This window comes from Tachyglossus aculeatus, chromosome 10 (genome assembly GCF_015852505.1).
Source record: "Tachyglossus aculeatus isolate mTacAcu1 chromosome 10, mTacAcu1.pri, whole genome shotgun sequence".
Classification (NCBI taxonomy): Eukaryota; Metazoa; Chordata; class Mammalia; order Monotremata; family Tachyglossidae; genus Tachyglossus; species Tachyglossus aculeatus.
The window spans coordinates 56,605,058-56,631,430 of NC_052075.1; the positions used below are offsets into that span (position 1 = coordinate 56,605,058).

The 26,373-nt window shown below is 51.2% G+C and overlaps 1 protein-coding gene across 5 annotated transcripts in view; it reads left to right on the top strand.

Moving 5' to 3' along the window:
- Nucleotides 1-26,373, top strand: part of TNS2 (tensin 2) — a 65,609-nt gene that overhangs the window by 20,549 nt on the left and 18,687 nt on the right. For all 5 annotated transcript variants that reach the window (XM_038752105.1, XM_038752106.1, XM_038752107.1 and 2 more), the window contains 11 exons: nucleotides 2,874-2,924; nucleotides 4,272-4,394; nucleotides 5,472-5,536; nucleotides 7,112-7,195; nucleotides 11,177-11,289; nucleotides 15,103-15,163; nucleotides 16,507-16,582; nucleotides 19,545-19,674; nucleotides 19,756-19,821; nucleotides 19,917-20,033; nucleotides 22,119-23,318. In XM_038752105.1, the coding sequence (XP_038608033.1) occupies nucleotides 2,874-2,924; nucleotides 4,272-4,394; nucleotides 5,472-5,536; nucleotides 7,112-7,195; nucleotides 11,177-11,289; nucleotides 15,103-15,163; nucleotides 16,507-16,582; nucleotides 19,545-19,674; nucleotides 19,756-19,821; nucleotides 19,917-20,033; nucleotides 22,119-23,318 (2,086 nt within the window). The remainder of the gene's footprint in view (nucleotides 1-2,873; nucleotides 2,925-4,271; nucleotides 4,395-5,471; nucleotides 5,537-7,111; nucleotides 7,196-11,176; nucleotides 11,290-15,102; nucleotides 15,164-16,506; nucleotides 16,583-19,544; nucleotides 19,675-19,755; nucleotides 19,822-19,916; nucleotides 20,034-22,118; nucleotides 23,319-26,373) is intronic.

A 26,373-nucleotide genomic window follows, 5' to 3' on the forward strand; every position in this document is an offset into this window, starting at 1 on the left:
TGTGCAGAGCACTGGACTAAGCGCTTGGGAAGCCCAAGTCGGCAACATAGAGAGACGGTCCCTACCCAACAGCGGGCTCACAGTCTAGAAGGGGGAGATTGATATTCATTCCTTCATTCAATCGTATTTATTGAGCGCTTACTGTGTGCAGAGCACTGGACTAAGCTCTTGGGAAGTCCACGTCGGCAACATACAGAGACGGTCCCTACCCAACAGCGGGCTCACAGTCTAGAAGGGGGAGATTGATATTCATTCCTTCATTCAATCGTATTTATTGAGCGCTTACTGAGTGCAGAGCACTGGACTAAGCGCTTGGGAAGCCCAAGTCGGCAACATAGAGAGACGGTCCCTACCCAACAGCGGGCTCACAGTCTAGAAGGGGGAGATTGATATTCATTCCTTCATTCAATAGTATTTATTGAGCGCTTACTGTGTGCAGAGCGCCGGACTAAGCGCTTGGGAAGTCCAAGTTGGCAACATACAGAGACGGTCCCTACCCAACAGCGGGCTCACAGTCTAGAAGGGGGAGATTGATATTCATTTCTTCATTCAATCGTATTTATTGAGCGCTTACTGTGTGCAGAGCACTGGACTAAGCGCTTGGGAAGCCCAAGTCGGCAACATAGAGAGACGGTCCCTACCCAACAGCGGGCTCACAGTCTAGAAGGGGGAGATTGATATTCATTCCTTCATTCAATCGTATTTATTGAGCGCTTACTGTGTGCAGAGCACCGGACTAAGCGCTTGGGAAGCCCAAGTCGGCAACAAAGAGAGACGGTCCCTACCCCACGACGGGCTCACAGTCTATATGTTGCCAATTTGGACTTCCCAAGCGCTTAGTACAGCGCTCTGCACATAGTAAGCGCTCAATAAATACGATTGATGATGATAAAAGGGGGAGACAGACAACCAAAGGAAACACGCGGACGGGTGTCGAGCTGTCTCCCTCAGCCCCCGTCCCTCCTCCCCCTCTCCCTCCCCACAGCACCTGGATAGATGCTTCTACAGATTTATTACTCTATTTATCCATTTTTACCTGTACATATTCTATTTATCTTATCTCGTTAATACGTTTTGTCGTCCGTCTCCCCCTCCTAGACTGTGAGCCCGCTGTCAGGTAGGGACCGGCTCTAGATGTTGCCAACTTGGACTTTCCAGGCGCTTAGTCCAGTGCTCTGCACACAGTAAGCGCTCAATAAATACGATTGGATGAATGAACTCGTTCCAGAACAGTGCTCCGGCACTTAGAACAGTGCTTTGCACATAGTAAGCGCTTAACAAATACCAAAATTATTATTATTAGGCCAGTGCTCTGCACACAGTAAGCACTCAATAAATATGATTGAAGGAATGAACTCGTTCCAGAACAGTGCTCCGGCGCTTAGAACAGTGCTCTGCACATAGTAAGCGCTTAACAAATACCAAAATTATTATTATTAGGCCAGTGCTCTGCACACAGTCAGCGCTCAATCAATACGATTGAATGAAGGAATGAACTCGTTCCAGAACAGTGCTCCGGCGCTTAGAACAGTGCTTTGCACATAGTAAGAGCTTAACAAATACCAAAATTATAATTATTATTAGGCCAGTGCTCTGCACACAGTAAGCGCTCTGCACACAGTAAGCGCTCAATAAATACGATTGAATGAAGGAATGAACTCGTTCCAGAACAGTGCTCCGGTGCTTAGAACGGTGCTTTGCACATAGTAAGCGCTTAACAAATACCAAGATTATTATTAGTAGTAGTAGTCCAGTGCTCTGCACACAGGAAGTGCTCAATAAATGTGATTTAATGAATGAACTCGTTCCAGAACAGTGCTCCAGCGCTTAGAACAGTGCTTTGCACATAGCGCTTAACAAATACCAAAATTATTATTATTATTACTAGGCCAGTGCTCTGCACACGTAAGCGCTCAATAAATATGATTGAATGAATGAACTCGTTCCAGAACTGCTCCGGCGCTTAGAACAGTGCTCTGCACATAGTAAGCGCTTAACAAATACCAAAATTATTATTATTATTATTATTATTATTATTATTAGTCAAGTGCTCTGCACACAGTAAGCACTCAATAAATATGATTGAATGAAGGAATGAAGGAATGAACTTGTTCCAGAACAGTGCTCCGGCGCTTAGAACAGTGCTCTGCACATAGTAAGTGCTTAACAAATACCAAAATTATTATTATTATTATTATTAGTCCAGTGCTCTGCACACAGTAAGTGCTCAATAAATGTGATTGAATGAATGAACTCGTTCCAGAACTGCTCCGGCGCTTAGAACAGTGCTCTGCACATAGTAAGCGCTTAACAAATACCAAAATTATTATTATTATTATTATTAGTCCAGTGCTCTGCACACAGTAAGTGCTCAATAAATGTGATTGAATGAATGAACTCGTTCCAGAACTGCTCCGGCGCTTAGAACAGTGCTCTGCACATAGTAAGCGCTTAACAAATACCAAAATTATTATTATTATTATTATTATTATTATTATTATTAGTCAAGTGCTCTGCACACAGTAAGCACTCAATAAATATGATTGAATGAAGGAATGAAGGAATGAACTTGTTCCAGAACAGTGCTCCGGCGCTTAGAACAGTGCTCTGCACATAGTAAGTGCTTAACAAATACCAAAATTATTATTATTATTATTATTAGTCCAGTGCTCTGCACACAGTAAGTGCTCAATAAATGTGATTGAATGAATGAACTCGTTCCAGAACAGTGCTCCGGCGCTTAGAACAGTGCTCTGCACATAGTAAGCGCTTAACAAATACCAAAATTATTATTATTATTATTATTATTATTATTATATTATGACTGCCTTTCTTTCCCTCCTTTCCCCTCCCTCCTCCAATGACGGCTTCAGCTCTTCAACCTGTCGGAGAAACGTCATGACCTGAGCCGGCTGCATCCCAAGGTAGGGGCAGCGGGGCTCAGTGGAAAGAGCCCGGGCTTGGGAGTCCGAGGTCGTGGGTGTGAATCCCGCCATCCACCACTTATCGGCCGTGTGACTTTGGGCGAGTCACTTCACTTCTCCGGGCCTCAGTTCCCTCCTCTGTCAAATGGGGATGAAGACTGGGAGCCCCACGGGGGACAGCCTGATGACCTGGTATCCCCCCCAGCGCTTAGAACAGTGCTATGCACATAGTAAGCGCTTAACAAATACCTTAATTATTATTATTTATTCTCTGTAGAGTCAGAGGTTATGGGTTCTAATCCTGGCCCTGCCGCTTGTCAGCTGTGTGACTTTGGGCAAGTCACTTCACTTCTCTGGGCCTCAGTTCCCTCACCTGTAAAACGGGGATGAAGACTGTGAGCCCCACATGGGGCAACCTGATCACCTTGTATCCCCCCTCAGCACTTAGAACAGTGCTGGGCACGTCACTTAACTTCTCTGTGCCTCAGTTCCTTCAACTGTAAAACGGGGATTAATAATGTGAGCCCCCCGTGGGACAAACCTGATCACCTTATAACCTCCCCAGCGCTTAGAACAGTGCTTTGCACTTAGTGAAGCAGCGTGGCTCAGTGGAAAGAGCCCGGGCTTTGGAGTCAGAGGTCATGGGTTCGAATCCCGGCTCCGCCAATTGTCAGCTGGGTGACTTTGGGCGAGTCGCTTCACTTCTCAGGGCCTCAGTTCCCTCCTCTGTAAAATGGGGATGAAGACTGTGAGCCCCATGTGGGACAACCTGATCACCTTGTCACCTCTCCAGTGCTTAGAACGGTGCTTTGCACATAGTAAGCGCTTAATAAATGCCATTATTATTATTTGCACAGAGTAAGCGCTTAATAAATGCCTTCATTATAATAATAATGATTATTATTTAATTATTACTAATGATAATTATTACTTCTTTATTATTTATTTATTTAATAATAATGATGATGATGATGATGATGATAGTAAGCGGTTCCCAAGCGGCCTGATTGTGATTGTGATGATGACTCTCCATCCGCCTCATCTTACCTCCTTCCCTTCCCCACAGCACCTGTATATATGTATATATGTTTGTACAGATTTATTACTCTATTTATTTATTTTACTTGTACCTATCTATTCTGTTTATTTTATTTTGTTAGTACGTTTGGTTTGGTTGTCTGTCTCCCCCTCCTAGACTGTGAGCCCACTGTTGGGTAGGGACCGGCTCTAGATGTTGCCAACTTGGACTTCCCAAGCGCTGAGTCCAGGGCTCTGCACCCAGGAAGCGCTCAATCAATACGATTGATGATGATGATGACGATGACTGTGATGCTGATTGCGATGCAGGTGCAGGAGTTCGGGTGGCCGGACCTGCACGCGCCGCCGCTGGACCGCATCTGCTCCATCTGCAAGGCCCTGGAGGGCTGGCTCGCCGGACACGCGCAGCGCGTCGCCGTGCTGCACTGCAGGGTGAGCGGGGGCGGGGCGCGGCCAATAGGAGCGGGCCCTTCTGGGGGCGTGGTCGGGGCGCGGCCAATGGGAGCGGGCCCTTCTGGGGGCGTGGTCGGGGCGGGACCAATGGGCGGGGACGGAACCTTCGGAGGGGGCGTGGGCGGGGCGCGGCCAATGGGAGCGGGCCCTTCCGAGAGGCGAGGGCGGGGCAGCCAATGGGAGCGGGCCCTACTGGGGGGGGGGGCGTGGGCGGGACGCAGCCAATGACCGGGGGCGGGCCCCTCTGGGGGGCGTGGTCGGGGCGCAGCCAATGGGAGCGGGCCCTTCAGGGGGGCGAGGGCGGGGCGGAGCCAACGAGCGGGGGCGGAATCTTGGGGGGGCGTGGTCGGGGCGCAACCTAATAGGAGCGGGTCCTTCTGGGGGGCGTGGTCGGGGCGCTGCCAATGGGAGCGGGCCGTACGGGGGGGCGTGGGCGGGACGCAGCCAATGAGCGGGGGCGGGCCCTTCTGGGGGGCGTGGCCAGGGCGCGGCCAATGGGCGGGGGCGGAACCTTCTGGGGGGCGTGGTCGGGGCGCAGCCAATGAACGGGGGCGGAACCTTCGGGGCGGCCTGGTCGCGGCGCAGCCAATGGGAGCGGGCCCTTCTGGGGGGCGTGGTCCGGGCGGAGCCATAGGGGGTGGGCCGTACTGGGGGGGGGCGCGGGCGGGGCGCAGCCAGTGAGCGGGGGCGGGCCCTTCTGGGGGCGTGGTTGGGGAACAGCCAATGGGAGCGGGCCCTTCGGGGGGGGCGTGGTCGGGGAGCAGCCAATGAGCGGGGGCGGAACCTTCGGGGGCGTGGCCGGGGCGGAGCCAAAGGGCAGGGACGGGCCCTTCTGGGGGCGTGGCCAGAGCGCCCCGAGGGCGGAGCCAATGAGCGGGCGGGACGTTGTGGGCGCGGCCAATGAGCGGGCGGGACGTTGTGGGCGCGGCCAATGAGCGGGGGCGGGTCCCCGGGGGGGCGGGGCGGTCTCGTCCCTCTGGGGTTGGTGTTGGGGTTCTGACCCTCTCCTCTCCTCTCCTCTCCCCGTCCCGTCCCGTCCCGTCCCGTCCTTCCCAGGGAAACAAGGGCAAAACGGGGGTGATCGTGGCCGCCTACATGCACTACAGCAACATCTCCGCCAGGTACGGCCCCCTCCCCTGCCTCACTTGCCAGCTGGCTGCCTTGGGGCCAGTCACGTCACTGCTCCGGGCCTCAGTCTCCTCCTCTGGAAAATGGGGATGAAGACTGGGAGCCCCCCCGGGGGACAACCTCATCACCTTGGAACCTCCCCAGTGCTTAGAACGGTGCTTTGCACAGAGTAAGCGCTTAATAAATGCCCTCATTATTATTATTATTATTATTATTATACATGCTATTATTATTATTATTATTATTATTATTATTAGTCCTCGGGGCTTCGAGAGGCGCTGACTACGGGTCAGACACTGTTCTAAGCGCTGGGGCTAGCTCCAGGTGAATCAGGTCGGACGCTGCCCCTCGTTATTCATTCATTCCTTCAACCGTATTTATTGAGCGCTTACTGTGTGCAGAGCACTGGACTAAGCGCTTGGGAAGGACAAGTGGGGAACATATTCATTCATTCATTCATTCAATTGTATTTATTGAGCACTAACTGTGTGCGTTCATTCATTCAGTCGTATTTTTGAGCGCTTACTGTGTGCAGAGCACTGGACTAAGCACTTGGGAAGTACAAGTTGGCAACATATTCATTCATTCATTCAATTGTATTTATTGAGCGCTTACTGTGTGCATTCATTCATTCAACCGTATTTATTGAGCGCTTACTGTGTGCAGAGCACTGGACTAACCGCTTGGGAAGTACAAGTTGGGAGCATATTTATTTATTCATTCATTCATTCGATTGTATTTATTGAGCACTTACTGTGTGCATTCATTCATTCAACCGTATTTATTGAGCGCTTTACTGTTGAGCTCACCTCCTCCAGGAGGCCTTCCCACACTCAGCCCCCTCCTTCCTCTCCCCCTCCTCCCCCTCTTCATTCCCCCCGCCTTACCTCCTTCCCTTCCCCACAGCACCTGTATATATGTTTGTATGGATTTATTACTCTATTTGTTGATTTACTTGTACATATCTATTCTACTTATTTTATTTTGTTAATACGTTTGGTTTTGTTGTCTGTCTCCCCCTTCTAGACTGTGAGCCCACTGTTGGGTAGGGACCGGCTCTAGATGTTGCCAGCTTGGACTTCCCAAGCGCTTAGTCCAGTGCTCTGCGCACAGTAAGCGCTCAATAAATACGATTGATTGATTGTTGGGTAGGGACCGTCTCTAGATGTTGCCAACTTAAGCGCTTAGTCCAGTGCTCTGCGCACAGTAAGCGCTCAATAAACACGATTGATTGATTGATTGTTGGGTAGGGACCGTCTCTAGATGTTGCCAACTTGGACTTCCCAAGCGCTTAGTCCAGTGCTCTGCACACAGTAAGCGCTCAATAAAGACGATTGATTGATTGATTGTTGGGTAGGGACCGTCTCTAGATGTTGCCAACTTGGACTTCCCTGGTGCTTAGTCCAGTGCTCTGCACAAAGTAAGCGCTCAGTCAATCAATCCAATCAATCAATCGTATTTATTGAGCGCTTACTGTGTGCAGAGCACTGGACTAAGCGCTCGGTCGATTGATTGATTGATTGACCGAATGCCACCCGTGCCGTCCGCCTCCTCCTCTCCCTCTACAGCGCTGACCAAGCCCTGGGGACCCTGGCGATGCACAAGTTCTGTGAGGACAAGGTGGCCGCAGCCCTCCAGCCCTCCCAGCGCAGGTCAGTGACGGGGCCCGGGACCGGACGGGACGGGGCGGTTGAGTGGAGGTGGGGAGGGGGCCCTTCGTCCATTCCTCCAACCGTATTTATTGAGCGCTTACTGTGTGCAGAGCACTGGACTAAACGCTCGGGAAGTCCAAGTTGGCAACACACAGTGACGGGCCCACAGTGACAGTCTTCACTGTCAGGTTGGGCGGAAACCGCAGCCGAGAGAATAATCGTTCGTTCATTCAATCGTATTGATTGAGTGCTTACTGTGCGCAGAGCACTGGACTAAGCGCTCGGGAAGTCCAAGTTGGCAACATCGAGAGACGGGTCCCTACCCAACGGCGGGCTCACGGTCTAGGAGGGGGAGACGGAGGACAAAACCAAACATACTAACAAAATAAAATAAATAGAATAGATATGTACAAGTAAAATAAATAGAGTAATAAATATGTACAAACATATATCCATATATACAGGTGCTGTGGGGAAGGGAAGGAGGTAAGGCGGGGGGGATGGAGGGGGGAGGAGGGGGAGAGCAATCAATCACTCAATCAATCAATCGTATTTATTGAGCGCTTACTGTGTGCAGAGCACTGGACTAAGCGCTTGGGAGGTCCAAGTTGGCACCATCTAGAGACGGCCCCTACCCAACATAATAATGGTGGCATTTGTTAAGCGCTTACTCTGTGCGAAGCACTGTTCTAAGCGCTGGGGTGGATACAATAATAATAATGATGATGGCATTTATTAAGCGCTTACTATGTGCGAAGCACTGTTCTAAGCGCTGGGGTGGGTACAATAATAATAATGATGATGGCATTTATTAATCGCTTACTCTGTGCGAAGCACTGTTCTAAGCGCTGGGGTGGATACAATAATAATAATAATGATGGCATTTATTAAGCGCTTACTATGTGCTAAGCGCTGGGGTGGATACAGTAATAATAATGGCATTTATTAAGCGCTTACTATGTGCAAAGCACTGTTCTAAGCGCTGGGGTGGATACAATAATAATAATAATAATAATAATGATGGCATTTATTAAGCGCTTACTATGTGCAAGACACTGTTCTAAGCACTGGGGGGGTTACAGGGTCATCAGGTTGTCCCACGGGGAGCTCACAGTCTTCATCCCCATTTTACAGATGAGGTCACTGAGGCCCAGAGAAGTGAAGTGACTTGCCCAAAGTCACCCAGCTGACAAGTGGCGGAGGCGGTATCTGAACCCATGTACTCTGACTCCAAAGCCCGGGCTCTTTCCACTGAGCCACGCTGCTTCTCTACGGTGATCAGGTTGTCCCCCGGGGGGACTCACGGTCTTCATCCCCATTTGCCAGATGAGGGAACTGAGGCCCAAGTCAGAGGTCATGGGTTCAAATCCCTGCTCCGCCAATTGTCAGCTGTGTGATTTTGGGCAAGTCGCTTCACTTCTCTGGGCCTCAGTTGCCTCATCTATCAAATGGGGATGAAGACTGGGAGCCCCCCGTGGGACAACCTGATCACCTCGTAACCTCCCCAGCGCTTAGAACAGGGCTTTGCACAGAGTAAGCGCTTCATAAATGCCATCATTATTATTGTTGTTATTATTATTATTAAGTGACTTGCCCAAAGTCACGCAGCTGACAAGCGGCGGAGCCGGGATTCGAACCCATGACCTCTGACTCCCAAGCCTGGGCTCTTTCTACTGAGCCACGCTGCTTCGGCCTAGTGGCTAGAGTCAAAGGACTTGGGTTCTAATCCCAGCTCTGCCACACGTCTGCTGTGTGACCTTGGGCCAGTCACTTCATTCATTTATGCATTCATTCGGTCGTATTTATTGAGCGCTTACTATGTGCGGAGCACTGGACTAAGCGCCTTACCTCCTTCCCCTCCCCACAGCACCTGTATATATGTATGTACGTTTGTATGTATTGATTACTCTATCTATTTTATTTGTACATATTTATTCTATTTATTTTATTTTGTTAATATGTTTCATTTTGTTCCCTGTCTCCCCCTTCTAGACTGTGAGCCCGCCGTTGGGTAGGGACCGTCTCTAGATGTTGCCAACTTGGACATCCCAAGCGCTCAGTACAGTGCTCTGCACACAGTCAGCGCTCAATAAAGCAGCGTGGCTCAGCGGGAAGGAGCCCGGGCTTTGGAGCCAGAGGTCATGGGTTCGAATCCCGGCTCCACCACATGTCTGCTGTGTGACCTCGGGCAAGTCACTTCACTTCTCTGGGCCTCAGTTCCCTCATCTGTAAAATGGGGATGAAGACTGTGTGCCCCATGTGGGACAACCTGATCACCTTGTATCCCCCCCAGCGCTTAGAACAGTGCTCTGCACAGAGCTTCCTTCCTCTCCCCCTCGTCCCCCTCTCCATCCCCCCATCTTACCTCCTTCCCTTCCCCACAGCACCTGTATATATTTATAGATGTTTGTACAGATTTATTACTCCATGTATTTATTTATTTTACTAGTACATATCTATTCTATTTATTTTATTTTGTTAGTATGTTTGGTTTTGTTCTCTGTCTCCCCCTTTTAGACTGTGAGCCCACTGTTGGGTAGGGACTGTCTCTAGATGTTGCCAATTTGTACTTCCCAAGCGCTTAGTACAGTGCTCTGCACATAGTAAGCGCTCAATAAATACGATTGATGATGATGATGATGATGATAGTAAGCGCTTAACAAATCAATCAATCAATCGTATTATATATATGTATATATATGTATATGTATATATGTATATGTATATATGTATATATATATATGTATATATGTGTATATATGTTTGTACATATTTATTGCTCTATTTATTTATTTATTTATTTTACTTGTACCTATCCTATTCATTTTATTTTGTTGGTATGTTTGGTTTTGTTCTCTGTCTCCCCCTTTTAGACTGTGAGCCCACTGTTGGGTAGGGACTGTATCTAGATGTTGCCAATTTGTACTTCCCAAGCGCTTAGTACAGTGCTCTGCACGTAGTAAGCGCTCAATAAATACGATTGATGATGATGATGATGATAGTAAGCGCTTAACAAATGCCATCATTATTATTATTATTATCATTATTAATAAATACGATTGAATGAATGAAAGCACAATTCGGCAACGGATAGAGACAATCCCTACCCAGCAACAACGGGCTCACTTCACTTCTCTGGGCCTCAGTGGCCTCATCTGGAAAATGGGGATCAAGACTGTGAGCCCCCTTGGGGACAGGGACTGTGTCCCACCCGATTCGTCTTGTGGTAAGCGCTTACCAAATACCGCAAGCAGTATTGTTTAGAACAGTGCTCCAGCGCTTAGAACGGTGCTTTGCACATAGTAAGCGCTTAATAAATGCCATCATTATTATTATCATTGTTATTCGTTTCAAGGTGCCTCAGTTACCTCGCCTGTAAAATGGGGATTAAGCCCGGGAGCCCCAGGTGGGACACGGATTCATTCAATCGTATTTATTGAGCGCCTATTGAGAAGCAGCGTGGCTCGGTGGAAAAGAGCCCGGGCTTTGGAGTCGGAGGTCGTGGGTTCAAATCCCGGCTCCGCCACGTGTCGGCTGTGTGACTTCGGGCAAGCCACTTCACTTCTCTGGGCCTCAGTTCCCTCCTCTGTCAAATGGGGATGAAGACTGTGAGCCCCAAGTGGGACAACCTGATCACCTTGTATCCCCCCCACCAGCGCTTAGAACAGTGCTTGGCACAGAGTAAGCGCTTAACAAATACCAACATTATTATTATTAAGCGTGTGTGCAGAGCACTGTACTAAGCGCTTGGGAAGTCCAAGTTGGCAACATCTAGAGACGGTCCCTACCCAACAGCGGGCTCACGGTCTACTAAGCGCTGACTCCGTGCAGAGCGCCGGGGAGGTTACGAGGTGATCCGGTTGTCTCCCAGGCTCCGCCCCCATTTTACAGATGGGGAAACTGAGGCCCAGAGAAGTGAAGTGGCACTGCCCCAAGTCAGCCGGCTGCGTCCTGCTGATGTCCCCTGTCCTCCCGCCTCAGGTACATCGACTACTTCAGCGGGTTGCTGTCGGGAGCCATCAAGATGAACAGCAGCCCGCTGTTCCTGCAGCAGGTGCTGGTGCCCGCTCTGCCCGCCTTTGAACCCGGCACAGGTCAGCAGGAGGAGGAGGGGGAGAGCCGGGGCGTGACTCTCGGTCCAGGGTATTGATGCGTTCAGAATCATAATAATAATAATAATAACAATAATAATAATAATAATAATAATAATAATAATAATAATAATAATAATAATAATAATAAAATAGCATTTATTAAGCGCCTACTATGTGCAAAGCACCATTCTAAGCACCGGGGTAATAATAATAATAATAATAATAATAATAATAATAATAATAATAATAGCATTTATTAAGCGCCTGCTGTGTGCAAAGCACCATTCTAAGCGTCGGGGTAATAATAATAATAATAATAATAATAATAATAATAATAATAATAATAGCATTTATTAAGCGCCTGCTATGTGCAAAGCACCATTCTAAGCGCCGGGGTAATAATAATAATAATAATAATAAGAAGAAGAAGAATAGCATTTATTAAGTGCCTGCTATGTGCAAAGCACCATTCTAAGCGCCGGGGTAATAATAATAATAATAATAATAATAATAATAATAATAATAATAGCATTTATTAAGCACCTACTATGTGCAAAGCACCATTCTAAGCGCCGGGGTAATGATAATAATAATAATAATAATAATAATAATAATAATAATAATAATAGCATTTATTAAGCGCCTACTATGTGCAAAGCACCATTCTAAGTGCCGGGGTAATAATAATAATAATAATAAAATAATAATAATAATAATAATAATAATAATAATAGCATTTATTAAGCGCCTACTATGTGCAAAGCACCATTCTAAGCACCGGGGTAATAATAATAATAATAATAATAATTAAAAAAAAATAATAGCATTTATTAAGCACCTGCTATGTGCAAAGCACCATTCTAAGCGCCAGGGTAATAATAATAATAATAATAATAATAATAATAATAATAATAATAATAGCATTTATCAAGCGCCTACTATGTGCAAAGCACCGTTCTAAGCACCGGGGAAATAATAATAATAATAATAATAATAGCATATATCAAGCGCCTACTATGCGCAAAGCACCGTTCTAAGCACCAGGGAGGTTAACAAGGTGATCAGGTTGCCCCCCAGGGGGCTCCCAATCTTCATCCCCATTTTCCAGATGAGGTCACTGAGGCCCAGAGAAGTGAAGTGACTTGCCCAGCCCACTGTTGGGTAGGGACCGTCTCTATATGTTGCCAATTTGTACTTCCCAAGCGCTTAGTACAGTGCTCTGCACACAGTAAGCGCTTAATAAATACGATTGATGATGATGACAAGTGGTGGAGCCGGAATTTGAACCCACGACCTCTGACTCCGAAGCCCGGGCTCTTTCCACTGAGCCACGCTGCTTCTCCAATACTAAGATGTACATATTTATTACTCTATTTATTTATTTTACTTGTACATATCTATTCTATTTATTTTATTTTGTTAGTATGTTTGGTTTTGTTCTCTGTCTCCCCCTTTTAGACTGTGAGCCCACTGTTGGGTAGGGACCGTCTCTAGATGTTGCCAACTTGTACTTCCCAAGCGCTTAGTCCAGCGCTCTGCACACAGTAAGCGCTCAATAAATACGATTGATGATGATGATGATCCAATAATAATAATGCTGGCATTTATTAAGCGCTTACTATGTGCAAAGCACTGTTCTAAGCGCTGGGGAGGTTACAAGGTGATCAGGTTGTCCCACGGGAGGCTCACAGTCTTCATCCCCATTTTACAGATGAGGGAACTGAGGCACAGAGAAGTGAAGTGACCTGCCCAATACTGAGATACTGTGATGTGTTCAGAATCTAGTGCTTAGAACGGTGCTTTGCACACAGTAGGCGCTTAACAAATACCAGCGTTATTAATACTGTGATAAACAGTTTTGTCAGTCAGTTGTATTTATCGAGTGCGTACGGTGTGCAGGGCACTGGACTAAGCCCGTGGGAGAGTACGTTATAACAGTATAACAGACACGTTCCCTGCCCACAGCGAGGTTAGAGTCTAGAGTCAGGGGAAAAAGCGTGGCTCAGTGGAAAGAGCGAGGGCTTGGGAGCCGGAGGTCACGAGTTCGAATGCCGACTCCGCCACTTGTCAGCTGTGTGACCCTGGGCAAGCCACTTAACGTCTCTGGGCCTCAGTGACCTCATCTGGAAAATGGGGATTAAGGCTGTGACCCCCCTTGGGACAACCTGATCACCTTGTAACCTCCCCAGCGCTTAGAACAGTGCTTTGCACACAGTAAGAACTTAACAAAACCCATCATTATTATTATAATTATTCTGTGGGCTTCAGTTACCTCATCTGGAAAATGGGGATCAATCAATCGTATTTATTGAGCGCTTACTGTGTGCAGAGCACTGGACTAAGTGCTTGGGAAGTCCAAGTTGGCAACATCTAGAGACGGTCCCTACCCAACAGTGGGCTCACAGTCTAAAAGGGGGAGACAGAGAACAAAACCAAACATACTAACAAAATAAAATAAATAGAATAGATATGTACAAATAGAATAAATAAATAAATAGAGTAAAAAATACGTACAAACATATATACACATATACAGGTGCTGTGGGGAAGGGAAGGAGGCAAGATGGGGGGGATGGAGAGGGGGACGCGGGGGAGAGGAAGGAAGGGGCTCAGTCTGGGAAGGCCTCCTGGAGGAGGTGAGCTCTCAGCAGGGCCTTGAAGGGAGGAAGAGAGCTAGCTTGGCAGATGGGCAGAGGGAGGGCAATCAATCAATCAATCAATCAATTGTATTTATTGAGCGCTTACTGTGTGCAGAGCACTGGACTAAGCGCTTGGGAAGTCCAAGTTGGCAACATCTAGAGACGGTCCCTACCCAACAGTGGGCTCACAGTCTAAAAGGGGGAGACAGAGAACAAAACCAAACCATACTAACAAAATAAAATAAATAGAATAGATATGTACAGGTTAAATAAATAAATAAATAGAGTAATAAATAAGTACAAACATATATATGAAGACTGTGAGCCCCCCGTGGGTCAGCATGATGACCTTGCATCCACCCCAGCACTTACAACAGTGCTTGGCATGTAGTAAGTGCTTAACAAATACCATCGTCGTTTATTATTATTATTATTATTATATTATTATGTGTCAAGCACTGTTCCAGATCCTGTCCACGTGTTTCGTTTTGTCGTCTGTCTCCCCCTTCTCGACTGTGAGCCCGTTGTCGGGTAGGGACCGTCTCTGTATGTTGCCAACTTGGACTTCCCAAGCGCTTAGTCCAGCGCTCTGCACACAGTAAGCGCTCGATAAATACGACTGAATGAAGGAGTGAATCCAAGTGTTCAGTACACTCACGTGGGGCTCACAGTCTTAATCCCCATTTTACAGATGAGGGAACTGAGGCACAGAGAAGTTAAGTGACCTGCCCAATACTGAGATACTGTGATGTGTTCAGAATCTAGTGCTTAGATCGGTGCTTTGCACACAGTAAGCGCTTAACAAATACCAGCGTTATTAATACTTTGATAAACATTTTTGTCAGTCAGTTGTATTTATCTGCCCGGGGTCAGAGTTCCGTTCCCTCATCTGTTAAATGGGGATTAAAACTGTGAGCCCCCCGTGGGGCAACCCGATCACCTTGTAACCTCCCCAGCGCTTAGAACAGTGCTTAGTCCAGTGCTCTGCACACAGTAAGTGCTCAATAAATGAATGAATGAATGTTTGGCACATAGTAAGCACTTAACAAATACCATTATTACCATGGATGGATTGATTGATTGAGGGAGTTCCCTAAATCCGCTGGCCCCTGGCATCCTGTCCTCGCTTCCCTTCCCCCTCTCATCCTTCTTTCTCTTCCTCCCGCTCCCGCAGGGTTCCAGCCATTTCTGAAGATCTACCAGGCCATGCAACTGGTGTACACCTCCGGGATCTAGTGAGTGACGGCCGCCCCGTCCCCCCGGGACCCCCTGGCATGATGATGATGGTATTTGTTAAGCGCTTACTCTGTGCACAGCACTGTTCTAAGCGCTGGGGGAGAGACAAGGTAATCAGGTTGTCCCACAGGGGGGCTCACAGTTTAAATCCCCATTTCCCAGATGAGGTCACTGAGGCCCAAAGAATCAATCAATCGTATTTATTGAGCGCTTACTGTGTGCAGAGCACCGGACTAAGCTCTTGGGAAGTCCAAGTTGGCAACATATAGGGACGGTCCCTACCCAACAGTGGGCTCACAGTCAGTCAATCATTCAATCGTATTTATTGAGCACTTACTGTGTGCAGAGCACTGTACTAAGCGCTTGGGAAGTACAAGTTGGCAACATACAGAGATGGTCCCTACCCAACAGTGGGCTCACAGTCAATCAGTCAACCAACCAATCAATCAGTTGTATTTATTGAGCACTTACTGTGTGCAGAGCACTGTACTAAGCGCTTGGGAAGTCCAAGTTGGCAACATATAGGGACGGTCCCTACCCAACAGTGGGCTCACAGTCAATCAATCAATCAATCGTATTTATTGAGCATTTACTGTGTGCAGAGCACTGTACTAAGCGCTTGGGAAGTCCAAGTTGGCAACACCCAGAGACGGTCCCTACCCAACAGCGGGCTCACAGTCTAGAAGGGGGAGACAGAGAACAGAACCAAACATATTAACAAAATACAATAAATACAATAGATAAGTACAAGTAAAATAAATAGAGTAATGAAAATGTACAAACATATATAAGTGAAGTGAAGGGACTGTCTCCATATGTTGCCAATTTGTACTTCCCAAGCGCTGAGTACAGTGCTCTGCACATAGTAAGCGCTCAGTAAATACGATTGATGATGATGATGATGATGATGACTTGCCCAAAGTCACCCAGCTGACAGTTGGCGGGGCCGGGATTTGAACCCATGACCTCTGCCTCCAAAGCCCGGGCTCTTGCCACTGAGCCAGGCTGCTTCTGCAGCTGGCAGTCCCCTGGCACCTCTGTTGTCACCCATCTCCTGGCGGTCCCCTGGCCCCCTTGCCCCTGATGCTAAGGACCGTCTCCCTATGTTGCCAACTTGTCCTTCCCAAGCGCTCAGTCCAGTGTTGGGTAGGGACTGTCTCTATGTGTTGCCGATTTGTACTTCCCAAGCGCTTAGTACAGTGCTCTGCACATAGTGAGCGCTCAATAAATACGATTGATTGATTGATTGATTGATTGCTGTGCACATAGTAAGCACTCAATCAATAATACGATGGAATGAAGGACTGACGGCAGCCCTCTCCCTCTCGCCCCCCCCCCACAGCCGCCTAACGGGCCCGGGCCCGCAGCAGCTGTGCATCAGCCTGGAGCCCGCCCTTCTGCTCAAGGGTGACGTCATGGTGAGGGACCCCCCCGAGGGGGCGGGGCTTTCGTTGGCCAATGAGGGTGGGGGGGCCTGCGGTGATTGGGCGTGGCCACACGGGTGGGCGGGTCTTAGGGGAAAGGGGCGGGGCCGGCCGGGAGCCTGCGCTGCTGCTCAAGGGTGACGTCATGGCGAGGGCCGCCGAAGGGCGGGGCTTACGGGAATCAATCAATCGTATTTATTGAGCGCTTACTATGTGCAGAGCACTGTACTAAGCGCTTGGGAAGTACAAATTGGCAACACCTAGAGACAGTCCCTACCCAACAGTGGGCTCACAGTCTAAAAGGGGGAGACAGAGAACAGAACCAAACATACCAACAAAATAAAATAAATAGGATAGAAATGTACAAGTAAAATAAATACATAAATAGAGTAATAAATATGTACAACCATATATCCATATATACAGGTGGTGTGGGGAAGGGAAGGAGGTAAGATGGGGGGATGGAGAGGGGGACGAGGGGGAGAGGAAGGAAGGGGCTCAGTGTGGGAAGGCCTCCTGGAGGAGGTGAGCTCTCAGCAGGGCCTTGAAGGGAGGAAGAGAGCTAGCTTGGCGGAGGGGCAGAGGGGGAAGGGGCGGGGCATGACGGGGGAGGGGGCGGGGCTCGCGGGCCGGAATGGGCCAATGAGGAAGGGAGGGGCGGAGCCTAAAGGAGAAGGGGCGGGGCTTAGGGGACTGGCTCCGCGATGATTGGGCGGGGCTTGAGGGGGAAGGGGGCGTGGCCACCGGGTGGGTGGGGTTTAGGAGAAGGGGCGTGGCCGGCCGGGAGCCCCTGCTGCTACTCATGGATGACGTCATGGTGAGGGACGCTGAGGGGCGGGGCTTACGGGAAGGGGGGCATATGGGGGGAGTGGGCGGGGCTTACGGGGAAGAGGGCAATGAGGGAGGGGAGGGGCCTAAAGGAGATGGGGCGGGGCTTACGGTGAAGGGGGCGGGGCGGGGCCCGATGGGGGGCTTACGGGCCGGTGGAGCCAATGAGGAAAGGGGGGGCCGAAGGGGCGGGACCTAAAGGAGAAGGGGTGGGGATCACGGGAGGGCGGGGCTTACGGGGCGGCGGGGGCCAATGAGGAAGGGGAGGGGCGGGGCCTAGAATAATGGGGCGGGTCGGTGGAAGGGGGCGGGGCCGGCTGTGATTGGGCGGGGCCTGCAACGGTTGGGTGGTTCAGGGGAGGGGGCGTGGCCGGCCGTGATTGGGCGGGGCTTATGGGGCAGGACCTGCGATTGGGCGCTTCGAGGAAGGGGGCGTGGTTGGTTGTGATGGGGCGGGGCTTACAGGCCGGGACCTGCGATGGTTGGGCGGTTCGGGGAAGGGGGCGTGGCCGACTGTGATGGGGCGGGGCTTGTCTGCTAGGTGACCTTGAGCAAGTCACTTCACTTTTTTATGGTATTCGTTAGGCGCTTACTATGTGCTAAGCACTAAGCACGGGGGTAGGTAGGTACAAGGTGATCAGGTTGTCCCACGGGGGGCTCATAGTCTTCATCCCCATTTTACAGAGAAGGTGAGCGAGGCCCAGAGAAGTGGAGTGACTTGCCCAGAAGCAGCGTGGCTCAGTGGAAAGAGCCCGGGCTTTGGAGCCAGAGGTCATGGGTTCAAATCCTGGCTCCACCACTTATAATAATAATAGTAATGGCATTTATTAAGCTCTTTCTTACTATGTGCAAAGCACTGTTCTAAGCGCTGGGGAGGTTACAAGGTGATCAGGTTGTCCCACGGGGGGCTCACAGTCTTCATCCCCATTTTCCAGATGAGGGAACTGAGGCCCAGAGAAGTGAAGTGACTGGCCCAAAGTCACCCAGCTGACAATTGGTGGAACCGGGATTTGAACCCATGACCTCCGACTCCCAAGCCCTGGCTCTTTTCCATTGAGCCACGCTGGTCAGCTGGGTGGCTCTGGGCAAGTCACTTCACTTCTCCGGGCCTCAGTGACCACATCTGGAAAATGGGGATGAAGACTGGGAGCCCCCCGGGGGACAACCTGATCACCTTGTAACCTCCCTAGCGCTTAATGAATGCTATTATTATTATTAGTCCAGTGCTCTGCACATAGTAAGCGCTTCATAAATGCTGTTATTATTATTAGTCCAGTGCTCTGCACATAGTAAGCGCTTCATAAATGCTATTATTATTATTAGTCCAGGGCTCCGCACACAGTAAGCGCTCAATAAATGCGGCCGAATGAATGAATGAAGCCGCGACCTCTGGCCCCCAGGCCAACGCGGCAGTGCTGCTGCCCGGATTATCTTTGTCCAGAAACGGTCTGGGCATATTACTTCCCTCTTCAAAAATCTCCAGTGGCTACCAATCAATCTGCGCATCAGGCAGAAACTCCTCACCCTGGGCTTCAAGGCCATCCATCCCCTCGCCCCCTCCTACCTCACCTTCCTTCTCTCCTTCTCCATCCCAGCCCGCACCCTCCGCTCCTCCGCCGCTAATCTCCCCGTACCTCGTTCTCACCTGTCCCGCCATCGACCCCCAGCCCATGTCATCCCCCGGGCCTGGAATGCCCCCAATCCCTCTGCCCATCCGCCAAGCTCGCTCTCTTCCTCCCTTCAAGGCCCTGCTGAGAGCTCACCTCCTCCAGGAGGCCTTCCCACACTGAGCCCCTTCCTTCCTCTCCCCCTCATCCCCCTCTCCATCCCCCCCATCTTACCTCCTTCCCTTCCCCACAGCACCTGTATAGATGTATATATGTTTGTACATATTTATTACTCTATTTATTTTACTTGTACATATCTATTCTATTGATTTTATTTTGTTAGTATGTTTGGTTTTGTTCTCTGTCTCCCCCTTTTAGACTGTGAGCCCACTGTTGGGTAGGGACTGTCTCTAGATGTTGCCAATTTGTACTTCCCAAGCGCTTAGTCCAGTGCTCTGCACATAGTAAGCGCTCAGTAAATACGATTGATGATGATGCTGCTGCTCGTGTCCCCGCCGCAGGTGACCTGTTACCACCGGTCATCGGGGGGCCAGAGCCGGGCCTCCGTGTTCCGCGTTCAGTTCCACACGTGCACGGTGCACGGCCCCCGCCTGCGCTGCGGGAAGGACCAGCTGGACCAGGCCTGGCAGGGTGAGGGGGTCCGGCCCGGCCGGGGGGGCGAGGCGGGGGGCCGGGCGGGGGGCCGCGGCTGAAAGCCCCCCTCGCCCCCAGATGAGCGATTCCCGTTCGAAGCCGCGGTGGAGTTCGTCTTCTCCTCCGGCCCGGAGAAGATCGGAGGTGAGGCCGCCCTCCTCGCGGAGACGCCCCGGCCCGGTCCCTCCCGCCCCGTCCCCCCAAACTCCGGCCCGTGTGTGTCCCCCCCCCCCCGCCAGGCCGGGACTGTCTGCGGGACGACCCGGCCGTCTCCGTCGACTACAACACGTCCGAGCCGGCCGTGCGCTGGGACTCCTACGAGGACTTCAACCGCAGCCACGAGGACGGCGGCCACGGTGCGTTGGGGTGGCGGGAGGGCCTCGACCGGGCCGCGCGGCGGTGCGGAAAGCCGGACGGACGCCGCGGGAGGCGGGATGGAGATTCAGTCACTCAACTCGTACTTCCCAAGCGCTTAGCACGGTGCTCCGCGCACCGTAAGCGCTCAATAGATACGATTGAATGAGATGGAGAGGTTAGACGGGGCGTGGGGCCTTGTGGACGTAGTATGGATGCCGTGGAGGTTGGTATGGATGGATGGTTTACACCTAGTACAGTGCTCTGCACACAGTAAGCGCTCAATAAATACGATTGAATGGATTTAGACGGGACATGGGGCAGTGTGGTTGGTGCGGAAGCCGTATGGATGCCGGCGGGGGGGAGGGTATGGACGGTTTAGTGGAGCAGTGTAGATGGTGTGGAAGCAGCGCGGCTCAGTGGAAAGAGCCCGGGCTTCGGAGTCAGAGGTCAGGGGTTCGCATCCCGGCTCCGCCGCTTGTCAGCTGGGTGACTTTGGGCGAGTCACTTCACTTCTCTGGGCCTCAGTGACCTCATCTGTCAAATGGGGATGAGGGCTGTGAGCCCCCCGTGGGACAGCCTGATCACCTTGTAACCTCCCCAGCGCTTAGAACGGTGCTTTGCACATAGTAAGCGCTTAATAAATGCCATCATCATCATCATTATTATTCTTCTCTGGGCCTCAGTTCCCTCATCTGGAAAACGGGGGTGAAGACTGGGAGCCCCCCGTGGGACAACCTGATCACCCTGTAACTTCCCCAGCGCTTAGAACGGTGCTTTGCACATAGTAAGCGCTTAATAAATGCCATCATTCATTCAATCGTATTTAATAATGCCATCATTCATTCATTTAATCGCATTTAATAATAATGATGGCATTTATTAAGCGCTTACTATGTGCAAAGCACTGTTATTAGCGCAGGGGAGGTCACAAGGTGATCAGGTTGTCTCACAGGGGGGCTCACAGTCTAATCGTATTTATTGAGTGCTTACTGTGCGCAGAGCACTGTACTAAGCACTTGGGAAGTACAAAAGTTGGATCATTATTATTATTATGGATACCACGGGGGGGGGTATGGGTGGTTTAGACAGGGTTTGGGGCAGTGTGGATGGTGTGGAGGCAGTATGGATGCCGTGATGGGCGGTTTAGACAGGGTCTGGGGCAGTGTAGACGGTGTGGAAGCAGTATGATGGTGTAGGAGGTGGTAAGGGTGGTTTAGACGGGGCGTGGGGCCGTGTGGATGCAGTTTGGATGCCATGGTGGGGGTGGTATGGACAGTTTAGACAGGGCGTGGGGCCGTGTGGATGGTGTGGAAGCAGTTTGGATGCCATGGTGGGGGTGGTATGGACGGTTTAGGCGGGGTGTGGGGCCGTGGGGATGGTGTGGAAGCAATTTGGATGCCATGGGGGGATGGTATGGACGGTTTAGACGGGGAATGGGGCCGTGTGGATGGTGTAGAAGCAGTTTGGATGCCATGGGGGGGTATGGATGGTTTAGACAGGGCGTGGGGCTGTGTGGATGGCATGGAAGCAGTTTGGATGCCATGGGGGGTGGTATGGATGGCTTAGACAGGGCATGGGGCCGTGTGGATGGTATGGAAGCAGTTTGGATGCCATGGGGGGGTGGTATGGATGGTTTAGAGGGGGCGTGGGGCCGTGTGGATGGTGTGGAAGCAGTCTGGATGCCATGGGGGGGTGGTATGGACGGTTTAGATGGGGCGTAGGGCCGTGTGGATGGTGTGGAAGCAGTTTGGATGCCATGGGGGGGGGTTCTAGACTGTGAGCCTGTTGTTGGGTAGGGACCGTCTCTATGTGTTGCCAACTTGTCCTTCCCAAGCGCTTAGTCCAGTGCTCTGCACACAGTAAGCGCTCAATAAATATGAACGAATGAATGATGTTGGAAGGCATAGACGGCACAGGAAGGACGGCTTGCTTATCAGCGGGCCCGGGTTAGAGGGGCGGACAGACAATTCGGGGAGCGTGCTTCGGCGGGGTAGCGGTGCGGCCGGAGTGAGCAGCGGTCAGCCGGGGCCTCCCTCCCTCCGTCCCTCCCTCTCTCTGTCTCTCCCTCCCCGCCGTCCCCGCAGGCTGGCCCTCCCACACCCGGGGCCCCCTGGACGGCAGCCTGTACGCCCAAGTGCAGCGCCCGCGCCCGGCGGCGGCGTCTGGGGAGCCCCCGGCCCCGTCTCCGGTGGCGGCGGCGGCCCGGCCCTCCCCGCCGGCCCCGCTCCTGTCCGTCAGCACCGACTCGGGCCACTGGTCCAACGTGACGGAGCGGCCCGACGACCCCGCGTCCCCCGGCCGGCCCCCGCCCACCCCGGCCGAGCGCGAGGAGCTGGACCGGCTCCTCGGGGGGTGCGGGCTGGGCCCCCGGCCCCCGCCGGCCCCGGCCCCGGCTCCGGACGCCGCCGCCGCCGAGACGCCGGCCGGGGGCCGGGAGACGGCCATCTTGGACGACGAGGACGAGCCGGGCCGGGCCGGCGGCCACCTCGGGGGCTACCGGGCGGCCCGGCCGGGCCTGGTCCGCCACTGCTCCTGCCGCCACGGCTACCGCGAGCCCTTCGGCCCCCAGCACGGCGGCGGCGGCGGCGGCGGCGGCGGCTACTACCGGCCCGAGGGCACCCTGGAGCGGAGGCGGCCGGCCTGCGGGGCCTACGAGGCCTACGAGGCCTACGGCGATGGGACGATGGAGAAGAGGCGGCTGTACCGCTCCCTGTCCGAGGGGCCCTACCCGTACCGGCTGGAGCCGGGGCCCCGCGACCCCGGGGGCTTCGGCTACGGGCCCCCCGGTTACCGGGAGGTGCTCATCCTGGAGGAGCCGGGCCCGGCCGCCCCGTGCCCGTGCCCGACGTGCCGGGAGAAGGAGCCGGGGCTGCCCCCCGCCGCCGCCGCCGCCGCCGCCGCCTTCTACGGGCTGAGGCTGGAGCGGGAGCCGGCCCCCGCCGACCCGTGGCCGGCCGGCGCGGGCAAGGGGGCCCTCCTGCACCCGCTGCCCCTCCTGGTGCCCGCCTACGGGGCCCACGCCCGCGCCGAGGGGCCCGACTGCGGCTACCTGAGGCCGCCCAAGGCCGGGGACGCCGGGTACCCCTGCGCCCGCCTGGCCCCGCCCGGGTACCCCCCGGTCGCGGCCTACGGCTGCGGGGGCGCCGGGCCCGCCTGCTGCGGGGGGCCGGCCTACGGGCGGGCGCCCCGGACCTGCGGGGCGCCGTGCCCGTCGCCCTGCGGCCTCGCGTTCGAGGGGGCGGAGGAGGGCGGCGAGGCCTACCCGGGAGGCCTGGCACCCGCAGGTGAGTCCGTTGGGGCGCGGCGGGGCTGCGGGCACCGGGGAGGACGGGGCACGGCCCCTGGGGATACGGATATATGTTTGTACATATTTTTTTACTCTATCTGTACATATCTATTCTATTTATTTTAATTAGTATGTTTGGTTTTGTTCTCCGTCTCCCCCTTTTAGACTGGGAGCCCACTGTTGGGCTCTAGATGTTGCCAATTTGGACTTCCCCAGCGCTTAGTACAGGGCTCTGCACACAGTAAGCGCTCAGTAAATACGATTGATGATGATGATGGGGAGGAGGGGGAGAAGCTTCCTTCTGGGAAGAAAGTTGATCCATCAGTCCCTCGGTGGGCAAGTCACTTCGCTTTTAGACTGTGAGCCCGCTGTTGGGTAGGGACCGTCTCTAGATGTTGCCGACTTGGACTTCCCAAGCGCTTAGTACAGCGCTCTGCACACGGTAAGCGCTCAGTAAATACGGTTGATTGATTCTCTGGGCCTCAGTGACCTCATCCGTAAAACGGGGACTAAGACTGTGAGCCCCACATGGGACAACCTGATCACCTTGTATCCCCCCCGGCGCTTAGAACAGTGCTGTGCACATAGTAAGCGCTTAACAAATTTTTTTTACTCTATTTATTTAATTTATTTGTACATATCTATTCTATTTATTTTATTTTGTTAGTATGTTTGGTCTCTGTCTCCCCCTTTTAGACTGTGAGCCCACTGTTGGGTAGGGACTGTCTCTATATGTTGCCAATTTGTACTTCCCAAGCGCTTAGTACAGTGCTCTGCACACAGTAAGCACTCAATAAATACGATTGATGATGATGATGATGAACAAATGCCATCATTATTATTATTATTCATTGGTTCCTCATTCATTCGTTCGTTCAGTCGTATTTATTGAGCGCTTGCGGTGTGAAGACCACTGTACGAAGCGCTCGCTTTAGTTGTTCTGACATTCTGACACCTATCCACATGTTTTGCTGTCTTGCCTCCCTTTTCTAGACTGTGAGCCCGTTGTTGGGTAGGGACCGTCTCTTTACGTTGCCGACTTGGACTTCCCAAGCGCTTAGTACAGCGCTCTGCACACAGTAAGCGCTCAATAAATACGACTGAATGAATGAATGAATGAGAGGACAACACAACAATAAAAAGACGCGTTCCCCGCTGCATTATACGAAGCGCTTGGGAAAGCAACCATTCGTTCATTCAGTCGTATTTATTGAGCGCTTGCTGTGTGAAGAGCATTCATTCATTCCATCGTATTTACTGAGCGCTTACTGTGTGCAGAGCACTGTACTAAGCGCTTGGGAGGTACAAGTTGGCAACCTATAGAGACGGTCCCTACCCAACAGTGGGCTCACAGTCTAGAAGAGCACTGTACTAAGCGCTTGGGAGAGGACAACACAACAATAAAAAGAGGCATTCCCCGCTGCATTATACTAAGCGCTTGGGAAAGCAATCATTCGTTCATTCAATCGTATTTATTGAGCGCTTGCTGTGTGAAGAGCACTGTACTAAGCGCTTGGGAGAGGACAACACAACGATAAAAAGAGGCATTCCCCGCTGCATTATACGAAGCGCTTGGGAAAGCAATCATTCGTTCATTCAAACGTATTTATTGATCACCTGATCACCTTGTATCTCCCCCAGCGCTTAGTGCTTGGCCCATAGTAAGCGCGTAACAAATACCATCATCATTATTATTATTGTTGTTGTTGGGAAAGCAGTCATTCGCTCATTCAATCGTATTTATTGAGTGCCTGATCACCCTGTATCTCCCCCAGCGCTTAGTGCTTGGCCCGTAGGAAGCGCTTAACCAATACCATCATCATTATTATTACTGTTAGGAAAGCAATCGTTCATTCAAACGTATTTATTGAGCGCCTAATCACCTTGTATCTCCCCCAGCGCTTACTGCTTGGCCCGCAGGAAGTGCTTAACCAATACCATCATCATTATTATTATTATTATTGTTGTTGTTGGGAAAGCAATCATTCGTTCATTTAATCGTATTTATTGAGCGCCTGGTCACCTTGTATCTCCCCCGGCGCTTAGTGCTTGGCCCGTAGGAAGCGCTTAACCAATACCATCATCATCATTATTATTGTTGTTGGGAAAGCAATCGTTCATTCAATTGTATTTATTGAGTGCCTGGTCACCTTGTATCTCCCCCGGCGCTTAGTGCTTGGCCCACAGGAAGCGCTTAACCAGTACCATCATCATTATTATTATTGTTGTTGGGAAAGCAATCGTTCACTCAATCGTATTTATTGAGTGCCTGGTCACCTTGTATCTCCCCCGGCGCTTAGTGCTTGGCCCGTAGGAAGCGCTTAACCAATACCATCATCATTATTATTATTGTTAGGAAAGCAATCGTTCATTCAAATGTATTTATTGAGCACCTGATCACCTTGTATCTCCCCCAGCGCTTAGTGCTTGGCCCGTAGTGAGCACTTAACCAATACCATCATCATTATTATTATTATTATTGTTGGGAAAGCAATCATTTGTTCATTCAATTGTATTTATTGAGCGCCTGATCACCTTGTATCTCCCCTGGCGCTTAATGCTTGGCCTGTAGGAAGCGCTTAACCAATACCATCATCATTATTATTATTGTTGGGAAAGCAATCGTTCATTCAAACGTATTTATTGAGCGCCTGATCACCTTGTATCTCCCCCAGCGCTTAGTGCTCGGCCCGTAGTGAGCGCTTAACCAATACCATCATCATTATTATTATTATTGTTGTTGGGAAAGCAATCGTTCATTCAGTCGTATTTATTGAGCGCCTGATCACCTTGTATCTCCCCCGGCGCTTAGTGCTTGGCCCGTAGGAAGCGCTTAACCAATACCATCATCATTATTATTACTATTATTGTTGGGAAAGCAATCATTTGTTCATTCAATCGTATTTATTGAGCGCCTGATCACCTTGTATCTCCCCCAGCGCTTAATGCTTGGCCTGTAGGAAGCGCTTAACCAATACCATCATCATTATTATTATTGTTGGGAAAGCAATCGTTCATTCAAACGTATTTATTGAGCGCCTGATCACCTTGTA